This window comes from Ammodytes marinus (genome assembly GCF_949987685.1).
Source record: "Ammodytes marinus genome assembly, chromosome: 12".
Taxonomy (NCBI): domain Eukaryota; kingdom Metazoa; phylum Chordata; class Actinopteri; order Uranoscopiformes; family Ammodytidae; genus Ammodytes; species Ammodytes marinus.
Window position 1 is genome coordinate 1375116 of NC_137216.1, and position 13279 is coordinate 1388394.

The 13279-nt window shown below is 41.2% G+C and overlaps 1 protein-coding gene across 3 annotated transcripts in view; it reads left to right on the forward strand.

The window, feature by feature from the left end:
- The window catches only part of slc37a1 (solute carrier family 37 member 1), a 117471-nt gene that overhangs the window by 43726 nt on the left and 60466 nt on the right, over positions 1-13279 (forward strand). For 2 of the 3 annotated variants that reach the window (XM_080038015.1, XM_080038017.1), the window contains 3 exons: positions 5785-5837; positions 8843-8917; positions 12438-12476. In XM_080038015.1, the coding sequence (XP_079894141.1) occupies positions 5785-5837; positions 8843-8917; positions 12438-12476 (167 nt within the window). The remainder of the gene's footprint in view (positions 1-5784; positions 5838-8842; positions 8918-12437; positions 12477-13279) is intronic. The other variant, XM_080038016.1, reaches the window with a different exon arrangement.

Genomic DNA, 13279 nt, shown 5'->3' on the forward strand with positions numbered 1-13279 from the left:
GCATTAAACCGTGTAATAACGCTTCATGACATGTTAATGAAATGTCCAAATGGTTTCACTTTACTTGAGGCCAACAGAATCGTTCATGACAGTGTAATAAAGGTCTCATGACAGTCAATGTCAAAATGTTGACAGTTTAATATAATCTTACCACATAAATGGAAATACTTAATTGATAATTAAGCCTATTATGACATGTTTATGACAGGTAATATTATTGGTTAATGTAAAGTAGACATAACCAAGACATCAATAAGATGGTTTGTCTTATCTTATGTCAGGTTGTCATTACAAAGACATGGAAAAATTATTTTGTCCCAGCTTATGTCAAGTTGTCATTACAAAGACATGGACAAGTTATTTTGTCTTAGCTTATGTCAGGTTGTCATAACAAAGACATCGACAACTTATTTTGTCTCAGCTCATGTCAGGTTGTCATAACAAAGATATCTCGGAGAATGTCAATGTTGCATTAAACGTAATTGACCGAATGACACTTTATGACAACAGTCATAACCATTCATAGTGTTCATGACAGTGTAATGACAGTGTTATGACAGTCTTATGAATACGCCTTCAAATAAAGTGTTACCTTTTATTGTTATGTTAATTAAACTTAGGGCTGCAACTAACGATTATTTTAATAATCGATTAATCGGTCGATTATTTTTTTGATTAATCGATGAATCGGATAAAAAAAAAGAAACATTTGTAAATGCCGCATCTTTATTCAAAAACTGAACATTACTTCAAATTCACAGTGCAGACTGAAGTGTCAAAACACCAGGTTATTGCTCCAACGTCCCGGAACTATTAAAAGTAATATTAAATGATAAAAAATTTAAAATAAACTTAACTGGGATAACACAAAAAAAACATAAAATGATATATATTTATACAGTATATAAGGGATGACCATGGTAAACCAGTCAACCGATAAGATTTTTAACCGGTAAATACTAACGGTTAAAAAAAATAAATCATCTTAATTTCTCTCAGATGACAGGAGATCATTAATTTTTATTGATATTGATACCATTTTCGAGACTCCTTAACGATCCAAGTCTTTATTGATATCACTATTGATACTTTTCTATTATTTTGTTGAAATAGAACTTATATTATTGCTTTAATTGCTGATATGATCATAGCTCAAGATAGGACATTAAACAGGTCATAATTCCATCTTTACTATCTATTTTATATTGCTGGGAAGACAAGTTTTCGCCAAAATCTCCAATTTCTTATTTTTGTGTTGCATTTGAACACATCATATTACTGAGCCGGCCTGAACACATCACATTTGACATGTTTGCTACTTTTTTAAAGCTAACTAGATATCCTTCCGATTTGAACATGGATTTAAAAACTGGATTACTATTTTTAACTGACGGGACTTTCTACACAGTGGCGGAGCCAGGAAATTTTCATTGGGGTGGCCAGGATGGGGCCAGTGATAATTTTTGGGTGGCAAGCACAAGGGCTTCGGTTTTGCTTCAACATAAGTGGGGGTCTGGGGGTACCCCCAGAAAAAAATGTACTTCAAACATACCATTGTGTGCATTCTGGTGAATTTTAATGTACTTATTTATGCCTTCTGTAGCCTATTTAATTATTATGGTGGACATGTCTACATTTCTGTTAAGGAAAAGACAACAGGCTCCCAGTGACGTAAATATAATGTTATAAAAAGCAGTAAGGCTCTCAGGCATCTGTATTGCTTTCAAATATTTACTCTACTGTATTGTTCAAATATTTTTTTTTAGGACACTACTCATGACACAGCAGCAGTGTGAACTATTATGACACTTTACATTTAGAAATCATAGGGGAATATGTATTAACAATTAGGAGATATATCAATGTTTCAACATCCTAAACTGTTATTTTTACCTCTTTTGGGGGAATAGGGTTGTCTTTCTTACTTTTTGAGGGGGAAAGATGTATCTCTTCTGATTATTGGGGTGGGGGGGGGACATCCCCTGTGCCCCCTCCCCCCGCCCCACCTCCCCAAATCTACGCCTATGGGCAAGCATGTGTCTGAGTTGCTGAAAAAAACTGCACCACAGCTGCCACTGAAATGTTCAGACTTCAGAATTTGCAACAAAGCCCTAATGATCATAAAAACAAGATGCTTTATTTAAACTATGTCTATGTTTAGGTGGTGATTGTATTTTTTTCGGCTGTACTGAAACTAACGGAGGGAAGCGACTCACTGACTGTATATCCTCTTGTTGCGCTGTCAGTTCGCAATGCCTACATGGCTGTGTTTTCATGCTCGTGAAATGCAATCCGATCGCGGAAGCCTCCCCTGAACAACGTTAGCGGACATGAGATCCCCGGCGGCCGGTTATCATTTTAGCCGTTAAGCCACAGAGCTTTTCTCACCGGCAAGGTGATGACACCGTTACCCACAGTCACAGTCTCACCCCATGTTTCACTGGGTGAATCACTGCTTTGCTCGTGCAAGGCTTTTGTGTTTCGGTTTAACATCAGTCTTGGGCGAGCGAGTGTTTTAATTTTATGCTGAATAACCATTGCACTGCAATCGCTGAAAGCGAAATAGTTCAGGCGGGGGCGGGGCAGAGCGGAGCGCACTAGTAGAGATGGAAGGGTTCGCTTACTTGCTAGTCGAAGCGTCAGGTCTGTAGTAACCATGGTAGTAACAGGCATTCAGGCTTGAGCTGTTACCATGGCTGTTACATGATGTGTGCGTGCGGCTAAAAGGTCCGACAGTGTACTAGCGGTGTAAGAAAGGTTCCGCATTTTTCCACAGCCGTCAAAACTATTGACGGCTGTGATATGGCGCTTGGGGTGGCCAATGGGGTGGCCGAGATTCTGCGGGGGGTGGCCACGGCCACCCCCCGCAGAATCTCGGCACGCAGCGGTTAAAGATCTCCTATTATACTACTTTTCTGGTCTTAATTTCTTGTTAAAAACTGCAATAGAGCAACCTTACACGAATCACATCACAAAAAACCATGTAGATTTTCGGGAAACTCTACCTCTCATCTGAGCGAGCACAGCAGTCTCTCACCACACTCGGCTTTGTGCTTCTCCTTCCCCTCCCACCCCCTCTCCTGCAAACCCCACTCCGTTGTGATTGGTTACCTTCCTTCCGGAACACTTTCAGCAGCGCACGGGGAGATTTGAGAGTAGGAAGGTGGGGGCATGGCCAGAGCTTGCCTGAGCAGCATTACCATACATGGAAACATCCGCTTTTCGTGACAACAAGAATATCAGGAAATTCTCATCCGATTTGAACACGTGATTTCTCGACCGGCTGCCCTAGTGTTTAGTGCTCTGGACAGCCACCCCAGATGGTCAGCAGGGAATACGTCTAAATGCATGTACGTCATTATTTGATACGCTAGTATGGTTAAACATGACTATAAATCATTATAACAACGTTTATAGGTCATAAAAGTCAAAAAGTATCATAGGTCCTCTTTAGCCTTTCACACCAAAAAGAACCATGAGCCAGTTCCGGGCTGGTGCTGGGGCCAGTTCAAAACTGGTTACAGCCTTATCCCAGTTATGAACCGGTAGGTTTCACAATGACCAGAGCCAGCCATGGAGCCGGCAAGAGAGCAACGTCATGACGTCACTGTAAACGTGTGTGTACGTCGCCCGATGCCGCTGCTCTCATGGCTAACGCTAAAGCTAGCGCTAGCTTTAAGCACAACAACAGCGGCGAATACGTCTTATTTTTACATGTGTTGGCTCTCACTTTATCTGTGTGTGTGTGTGTGTGTGTGTGTGTCTCCGTTTGTCGCGCTGCTCGGCTCAGTGGGCTCTGTGTTTATATGTCCATACTTTCATGTTACTTCAAAATAAAAGCCAACTCACGTTTGTCCAGTGAAATGCTAATGTGAAGCCAGTGAAATGCTTTTAATGTGAAGCCGCAGCCTTAATGCTCTATTTGTAACTTAACTGCTGCGCGCTGATCTAAAGATAGTGTTTTTCAATATAGAAAGCCGTGTCTCTGGCATTACCGGTGGTGACACAAGTTTATTTTGCTAAAAAAAAAACGGCACATTGTCCCGCACAAACGTAGTCTTTGTCCCACATCTGGTGAATTGGGATCTGTTCACCCTACTTTGCAAACAGGTCCCATACAGCGTATTTTCGCCGGTCAATTTGATCGCTACGTTCGGTAATTATGTTATGTTTACGTCTCGTAGTAGCAGTGTTTTTAAATATGGCGGGCATGAGGTTTGAGTTGGTCTGGTTGGTCAGGATAATCCCTCCCCCGGCCGCTGGCGCAAGCAGTTCTTACCTCAAACCCTGCTTAATCCTGGGGTTTGAGTTGAACCGGTTTTTACAGCCCGGAGCCGGCTCTTTGGCGTTGTGAAACCAAAACACTGGCTCTAGCTCCGAACTAGCCCGGAACTAGCTCCGATTTTGCGGCGGTGTGAAAGGCCCACACGGCTTCACAGTAAAAGCATTTCACTGGCTAAACATTAATAGCATTTCACTGGACAAACGAGTTGACTTTTATTTTGAAGTACGCCTAACAGGAAGGTAGCCGCTCACAAAGCCCCTTCACTATCAGCATGACTTCTGTTTTCACGAGTTCAATGCGGTGGAATAAGAGGACAGAAACCTTTTCATTTACAATACTTGTAACCCTAAGCTTACACCAAACGCTTTATGAACGTTAGTGGCATTAATTTTCGGTTACAGTAAGGTTTTATGCATCAAATTGTACCGGAAGAGCTATCTACTAGGCTAAACGCTGACTATTGGCTTGGCATGCTTACAACAGCGATGTTGGCCCGTTTCCTCTGAAAACATGTGTACGAGTGAAGATTTCAAATAAATTGTGTCTGAACGGTTTAACTTTTGAAACCAAAAATGGGAAAAATGTCACGTTTTCACTGTGTAAAGGGCCCCTGAGGTGTTCCTCCACACTGCCTGATTTGGTGTGAACACAGCCTATGGTTTGTATAAAGATTTTTAACTGAAAAAAAAAATGGCTGAAAGGAGATATTTGATTTCCATAGAGAAAGAAGTTCAATGAGCTGTGAGAGTAGCTGGCTTAGTCTGTTTGACTAAGGAACACAAGCAACGCATAGCAAGTCTTCACAGCTGTAGAGTGGATGAGATTCAATGGAAAAGTTTCACCCCTTTCACACAAATAGGAACAAAAAGCCAGCTCTGGGCTGGTACTGGGGCCAGTTCAAAACTGGTTACAGCCTAATACCAGTTATGAACCGGTTGGTTTCACACCGACCAGATCCAGCCTTGGAGCTGGCAAGAGAGCAACGTCATGACGTCACTGTAAACGTCTGTGTACGTCGCCTGACGTTGCTGCTCTCTGGCTAACGCTAAAGGTAGAGCTAGCTTTAAGCACAACTACAGCAGTGGGTATGTCTTATTTTTACACATGTTGCCTCTCGCTTTGCTTTGTTAACTAAACCAGACCCATGCAGCGTATTTACGCTGGTCGATTTGATCGCTACGTTCGGTAATTATGTTGGGTTAACATCTTGTAGCAGCTGTGTTCTTAAATATGGCGGGCATTAGGTTTGAGTTGGTCTGGTTGGTCAGGATAACCCCCCCCCCACCCGGCCCTTGATGTAGACGGTTCACATTTTTCTAGCTCAGCTCAATCCTGGAGCTGGGATTGAACTGGTTTTTACAGCCCAGAGCCGGCTCTTGGGCGGTGTGAAACCAAAAAACTGGCTCTGACTGGGCTCTATCTCCGAACTAGCTCCGATTTTGCGGCGGTGTGAAAGGGGTATCATCATTTACTTAAGAGCTCCTTTTTCCCCTCTCCAGATCCAAATGACCTGAAAAGCATGTATTCTCATCAATCTAAAACTGGCAAGAATGTGAGTACTACATTTTTTTTTTAGTATATAAATGATCATTTCAGACGGTCATTCTTATCTGCTTCGAGCCTTCTTATGTCTCACTTGAGGATTCATACCTATTGAAATACGACAGGATTATGACTCATACTGATGAGACAACTGAAAGGAAATACCTTAAAAAATTAGTGCACAAGCACAGCAGGCACATGTAAACAGGCACGATGAGTGAAAATGTTGTGAATCATATTTCATAGCCTTCAAATCCAATCATTTCTTAACCTAACTGAACACCTATAGGACATTTGAGAGGAATAGAGTTGTCTGCCATTGGTTCAATTGGTTGTTGTTGGGTTCCTGCTTTCAGGGAAAGCTTGTGATTGAGCAAGGGATATCCTGCCACATAAAGTGGGTGATCACTGCAGGTTTAGTGCACACACTTTCTTTGTTCATTTAAATATGAATATTTATTTATTTATTTTGGGAATATTCATAAAGCATATGCAGTGTTTCCCCTACCATTGTCTTGGGGGTGCATTGTCCTACCATCGGTCTTTTTTCTGTCTTAAAAAACAACAGAAGTAATCTATCGACAGTCTCTTCATATACTGTATATTAGGTGCTATTTTATAAAACAAAACATTTTATAAATACATTTTACTTACTTACTTACTTACTTACTTATAACTCACCCCAGGCCCTCTGGCACACATTTTGGATAATAAGCATGATGCAGCAGTTTAGGGCTGACATTGTGCTAACTATATAGACACAAAGTGTAGCATACTAAAGCACTAAAACATGTGTCAAATGTTTTCAAACGTGTTAATAATTGTTCAGACACAATAATCAAAAAACCTTGATCATGGAAATTTTACTTTGAAAGGCAAAAAAATGTTTTTTGAGCTTAAATGTGCTTATATCTTATTACATGTTTCTCCCTTCTTTACAGGATGAGTTAAATGGATGGCTCTTCTTAAATATGTGGTCACATTTCCAATTTCTTCTATGGTTTTCTAGAAACAAGGGGTGGCACAACTTCCCCACCGGCACAACTTAGGCCACTCTCCCCTATAATCACAATTATCATAGACAATTATTCATTGATTTAAGAAGATCATGCACTTATGTAACTTTTAACACCATGACTGGACTTTAAACATATCCTAATTGAACTGAAAACAGGGAAAATGCAAATAAATAAGTGAGAAATAACTTTTATGATAAAATAAAATAAGTAGCCTATATCAAAATAAATTAAAAAAACGTTGCAAATGGTGTTCATGTCTATTGCTAGCAGAAAAGCAAGGGCATAATTCATTTATATCATGGAGCTAAGCAAGTTGCATTGTAGGCTAGAGTGTTCTTAATTGATGACTGTTGTGGTGGCAGGAGTCAAGGAGCGTTAAAGTTCCTGTGTTTTTATTAATTTTTTGCTTGGTCAAAGACCACTATGATTTGACTTAAAATGAGTAAACTAATTGGTCGTGATGTTTTGAAGTGCAGACATGGTCGTATGCCTTTTTTTCTCTCACGGTCGCGCATGTCAATCGCGTGTCCGCGCGTGGCATATATATTGCACATTATTTTAGTCTGTTGTGACTCTGAAGTGTTTTCAGATAACACAATTAGTTTTACCTTTCTTCTCGACCAAAGGCTAGCAGTCTCCCTCCTACTCGGCACCACCCGAAAGCTAAACTATCAGGTGAGGGAGGGGGCGATCGAACGGAGGGTTTGCTGCATTTAAAAGCCTTTACGTCTTCACGTGCGGTACAAAGATATGATTATTTTGTTTTCATGATTGAGGTAACTAAAGTTTGTTGTTGTCATTTAGGCACAAATGTGTTCTCCGCTCCTGCCGATCGTTCACTGTGTAGTTTCTGGTGTTGTGCCATAAAAATAAAAGACTCAGTTACGGAGGTGATATCAAATGTAGCAAAGTACAATACTACAAAATAAAAATACTCAAAGTAAAAGTAAAAGTACAGATTTTAAAAAGTACACAAAAAAACTACTCAATTACAGGAACGCTAGTGCGGTATATTTTCTGGGGTCCATTCATAAAAGGTGATAGTTTGAAAGATAGAATGAATCTGCTGAGACAGGAAGAGTGAGGTGGGTAAACTTACTTTATTTAAGACAAAATATCTCAAGCCTGTGTCAGAACTAGGTCGGCCGGCCTAGTTGCTCCAATTGCCTTATTCCTGAAGCCAAAGTCTTGACCCTTGCATGACTGGGGCCTCCAACCTAAACAGTCTCACTTGCTTTAGCTTCTAATGCACACACACCAGCAAGAGGGATTTTTCTGACTTTCCTTATAATTAATTCTGCATTTAATTAAGCAATAATTTTGGAATATGTTATACCAAAATTCACCACACTAGTAATGTGGATCTCAATCAATGGACCAGAGGTGATGGAATTCACTTACCAGGAGGCACTGGACTGCTTGAAAGTACAGATATACTACAGGAAAAGTTCTCAAAACAGCCTGTACTAAGCCAAATAGGTGAAATTTTGCATGGACATGAACAATCGAAGACAGTTTAAAAATGTATTTTTTGTTGTAAAAAGATAAGTAAATAAGGTAACAAAAAAAGTGTGTTTTATATTTTATGTGACTGGGAAGGACTCTCAGGTGTTTCACTTAGAGCTGAAGAGGAGATATGTTTTAAGATGAGTGTCTGCGGAGTGAGACAGGAACAATTCTAAGATTATTGATCCCTGAATTACAATGAATTGGTCCCTGAATGTCAGTGATGTCATTAGTGACTATGTAAGAAGAAAGTGTTTTCATTAAAGATTTACATTGCTGTGGCAACTAATTTTGGAGCTGGATGCCACACACAGGGTAGCAAGGGTAAGGGAGTAGTGGGAGATGGACTAACACTGTTGGTTTGGTTCTTTTCTAGGGGTTAAGCTGACATTTATAGAAATTTAGTAACACCTGACTTATCATTTAATGCCTGACATAGTGAAATGGAACAGTTGTGGATAATAATGGGATTTATTGTCTTTTTAATAAGGTTCCAACCAAGAGTAGGAATGGTTTAAATGGACACACAGAAGTGTATCTGCAATACAAGGACAAACAAGCCAAGGTATGTGTCACTGTGTGTATGTTAATGCATGTGTATTCTACATCTGTATATATTAACATTTTTAAAGCAATACACACATTTGTTTGCTATGTTATTAAATGTCCATGACTAAGGGGCCACTCACACTAGGGCCGCGGCCCCGTGCCCAAGCTCATTTGCATACTAAAGTCTAGAACGTTTGGCTAGTGTGACCACGCCATCCGTATACCAGCACGGAACAGCCCCTTGGCCACGGCACACTTGGGAGAGGTGTGCCGTGGCCAAAGTACAGATGCTAATGAGATGACACGCGCACAAGCAAGCGCACAGGCGGCATTCCTGACGTGAACTTATTAAGGATGCATAGTCCGTTAACGTCCGCTGCCTTACTAGTCGGCACCAGAATTGCCCACCACTTGGACTTGTAACTACATAAAATGTGTGAGAATTAACGTGTGTGTAGGCCTAGGTGTGGGCTAATAAAAGGGAGAGAGCTAAATAGGTGAGCGCAGAAAGCAAAGAAAAAAGGTTTTCGTATTTACTCACGTTCGTCAGATGATTTTTTTCTTTTTCCTTCCGTCAGCTGTCATAATACTGCCTTTACGCATGGCGGTGGAGACGAACCAAAACAACACACAGCGGGACTCCGCGGCCCGGTGATAAGGAAACAGTAGCCTACACTAAGGTTTAACAAGAAACTTTATAAAGACACTTAAAATAACGATCTCTGCCCATACAAAAAGTTCTGACTTGGATTACTTGATAGAGCGATCGATGTGTATAAAACCATCCGGTACGTATGGTCTGATGACGGGCCGTTATATTAATAATAAACAGCGTGCTGCACAAATATGAGACTGTCCACCGCGACCTATTACGTTAAGGCTACATTTAAAAAAAACAATAGCTTAAGGATTCTCGTTGCTCTAATGTGGAAGTGGAATATATGATGCAAATTTGTCCGGATGAAAATATTCACAAGCAGTCGTATAGCCTACAAGTAGACTACGCTCCAAATCCTAAACGCGCACGGTGACGTAGGCAAGGTGCAAACGTGCCCAGGCCACGAGCAGTGTGACCACGGGCCAGCGGGGGGAGTGGGGAGGGGGGAATCGTGCTGAATATTCCTGCAGCACGGAACAGGCAAACGGCCCTAGTTTGAGTGGGCCCTAAATAAGCAACAATGAAAGTTAAAGAAAGGTTCATGGGAATCAATTGAGTCAGACATTTGCATAAAGCTGGCTATTGTGCTTCATCAAGGCTGTGTGGGTTTGTCAGTGACCAAACAACCCACCAATTTATCACATTCTGTTTGCAATGTTGCTAAATCCTTATGGATGCATGTACAGTATCTCACAAAAGTGAGTACACCCCTCACATTTCTTCACATTTTTCTTTATATCTTTCCATGGGACAACACTGAAGAAATGACACTTTGATATAATGTAAAGTAGTCAGTGTACAGCTTATATAACAGTGTAAATTTACTGTCGCCTCAAAATAAATCGACACACAGCCATTAATGTCTAAACCGAAGGCAACAAAAGTGAGTACACCCCTAAGAAAAAATGTCCAAATTGGGCCCGAAGTGTCAATATTTTGTGTGGCCACCATTATTTTCCAGCACTACCTTAACCCTCTAGGGCATGGAGTTCACCAGAGCTTCACAGGTTCCCACTGGAATCCTCTTCCACTCATTCATGACAACATCACGGAGCTGGTCGATATTAGAGACCTTGCGCTCCTCCATCTCCCGTTTTAAGAAGCCCCAAAGATGCTCAATAGGGTTTAGGTCTGGAGACATGCTTGGCCAGTCCATCACCTTTACCCTCAGCTTCTTTAGCAAGCCACTGGTCGTCTTGGAGGTGTGTTTGGGGTCGTTATCATGTTGCAATACTGCCCTGCAGCCCAGTTTAAGAAGGTTGAGTGCACGTTTTCAGCGTCATACCAAGAGGTTGGCTTTGGAAAATTGACGTATGAGTGCTGCCAGCATTGCTGAAGGGCTTGAAGGGGTGTGGGGTCAACATGTCAGTGCTCAGACCATACACTGCACACTGCATCATACTGGTCTGCATGGCTGTCATCCCAGAAGGAAGCCTATTCTAAAGATGATGCACAAGAAACCCCACAAAAAGTTTGCTGAAGACAAGCAGACTACGGACATGGATCACTGCAACCATGTCCTGTGGTCTGATGAGACCAAAATACATTTATTTGGTTCAGATGGTGTTAAGAGTGTGGAGCGGCAACCAGGTGAGGAGTACAAAGACAAGTGTGTATTGCCTATAGTCAAGCATGGTGGTTGGAGTGTCATGGTCTGGGGCTGCATGAGTGCTGCCAGCACTGGGGATCTACAGTTCATTGAATTCTAACATGTACTGTGACATACTGAAGCAGAGCATGATCCCCTCCCTTCATAAACTGGGCCGCAGGGCAGTACTGCAACATGATAACGACCCCAAACAAACCTCCTAACGACCAGTGGCTTGCTAAAGAAGCTGAGGGTAAAGGTTATGGACTGGCCAAGCATGTCCCCAGACCTAAACCCTATTGAGCATCTTTGGGGCTTCTTAAAACAGGAGATGGAGAAGCGCAAGGTCTCCAGTATCCACCAGCTCCGTGATGTTGTCATGAATGAGTGGAAGAGGATTCCAGTGGCAACCTGTGAAGCTCTGGTGAACTCCATGCCCTAGAGGGTTAAGGTAGTGCTGGAAAATAATGGTGGCCACACAAAATATTGACACTTTGGGCCCAATTTGGACATTTTAACTCAGGGGTGTACTCACTTTTGTAACCGGCAGTTTAGACATTAATGGCTGTGTGTCGAGTTATTTTGAGGGGACAGTAAATTTACACTGTTATATAAGCTGTACACACGCTACTTTACATTGTATCAAAGTGTCATTTATTCAGTGTTGTCCCATGAAAAGATATAATGAAATATTTTAAGAAATGTGAGGGGTGTACTCACTTTTGTGAGATACTGTATGTGACATCGCCTTTACCCAACTGAGCCCCTCCCACTTCAAACCAGTTAGAAGAGCAGTGAGAAATACACAAATACATAAAACCTGTCATTTGTAATAAGGTAAACTGTTTTAACATTCGGAGGAAATCTAATGATATGGATGAGCATAAGTTTTTCAAATACTTTAAAGGAAAATTGTTAAAGTTGTGGTTCTGTGGTTCTGTGGTGTATTAAGTGCATTCACAGGGACAACTGGCTTAACCAGTCAACACATTGAGGTACATTTAAAAGCGTTTGATAGCAACATTTTTAACATGTCCACTAGCCATTTTCCATTGAGTCAAAGCTTATTGCCCTGACAATTAAGAAGATGGAAAAAGAAACTGAGAAACTGAAATAAAAATGCAGTTGAATCAAATTAAATATAAGACCACCAGTAGCTTCAGCTGAACATAAAATCAAATAATAGTCCAGTAATAAAAAGCTTCAGATTGTATAAGTGTAATAAACTGCTAAATTGGTGTACATCCCTGCAGTACTATGCACTTAAACATGTTATTGTAATCCATTTAGGCGTACTACTATAATGAGGATAGTGTTCAAAACAGCAAGGTCAGTGTTTCAGTGCTTCCAGGAGTTTTGTGTTTGAGTCTGTGGGATAATGGATGAACACTGAAAAATCCTTCTCAGACTGAATACAAATGTACAGTATTTATCATGGATGTTTTTGTAAACAGACTAGTATTTATCTTTATAACTTGACATGTATGGACTGCTAAAATACCTGCAGTCTTCCTGTTTGCATAGTTTATTGAGGATTGCATCACAGGTGTGAGACATTAGGGACTTTAAGCAGCGCTGTTTTAGGGACGGGGGAAAGATTCCAATGGGTTCCACTATCACCTAGCAACTCTTAGAACGGCTACTTGCTGCAGTTGGTGTAGCGCTCAAAACGCCAAAACCTTGTTCTGCCGTTGTAAACAGATGGACTACGGCTCTGACTACAGCGATAGGAGGTGATGACATCAATTCTCGAATGCTCAAAATTCTACTCGACCGCACATGTCCCTATTAATTAATGGTGAGACAGCAGGGGGTGCAGTCGGCATGCTCTTTCAGGCTGGATGAAGCATCTGAACAAAACAGCAAGAAATGTAGCAGTCCAAACATGTATACAAAATAATACTGGTCTGTTTACAAGAACAATGGAGTTACCTATGGTGTGGGACTAAATGAATGCCTTTGGACTCTTAAGCTTGGAGCACACATCCTGGTCTACCTCTGGAGCGCGTCTGCATCTGTTACTGCTGCGTCTATCTCGCTGTTTTCGGCCACACATGGAACATCTCAACTGCTGCTGCTGCAGCGCTGCTTCTAAAAGCCCTGTCTTTCTACACAGAGTTTTCATAGATAAT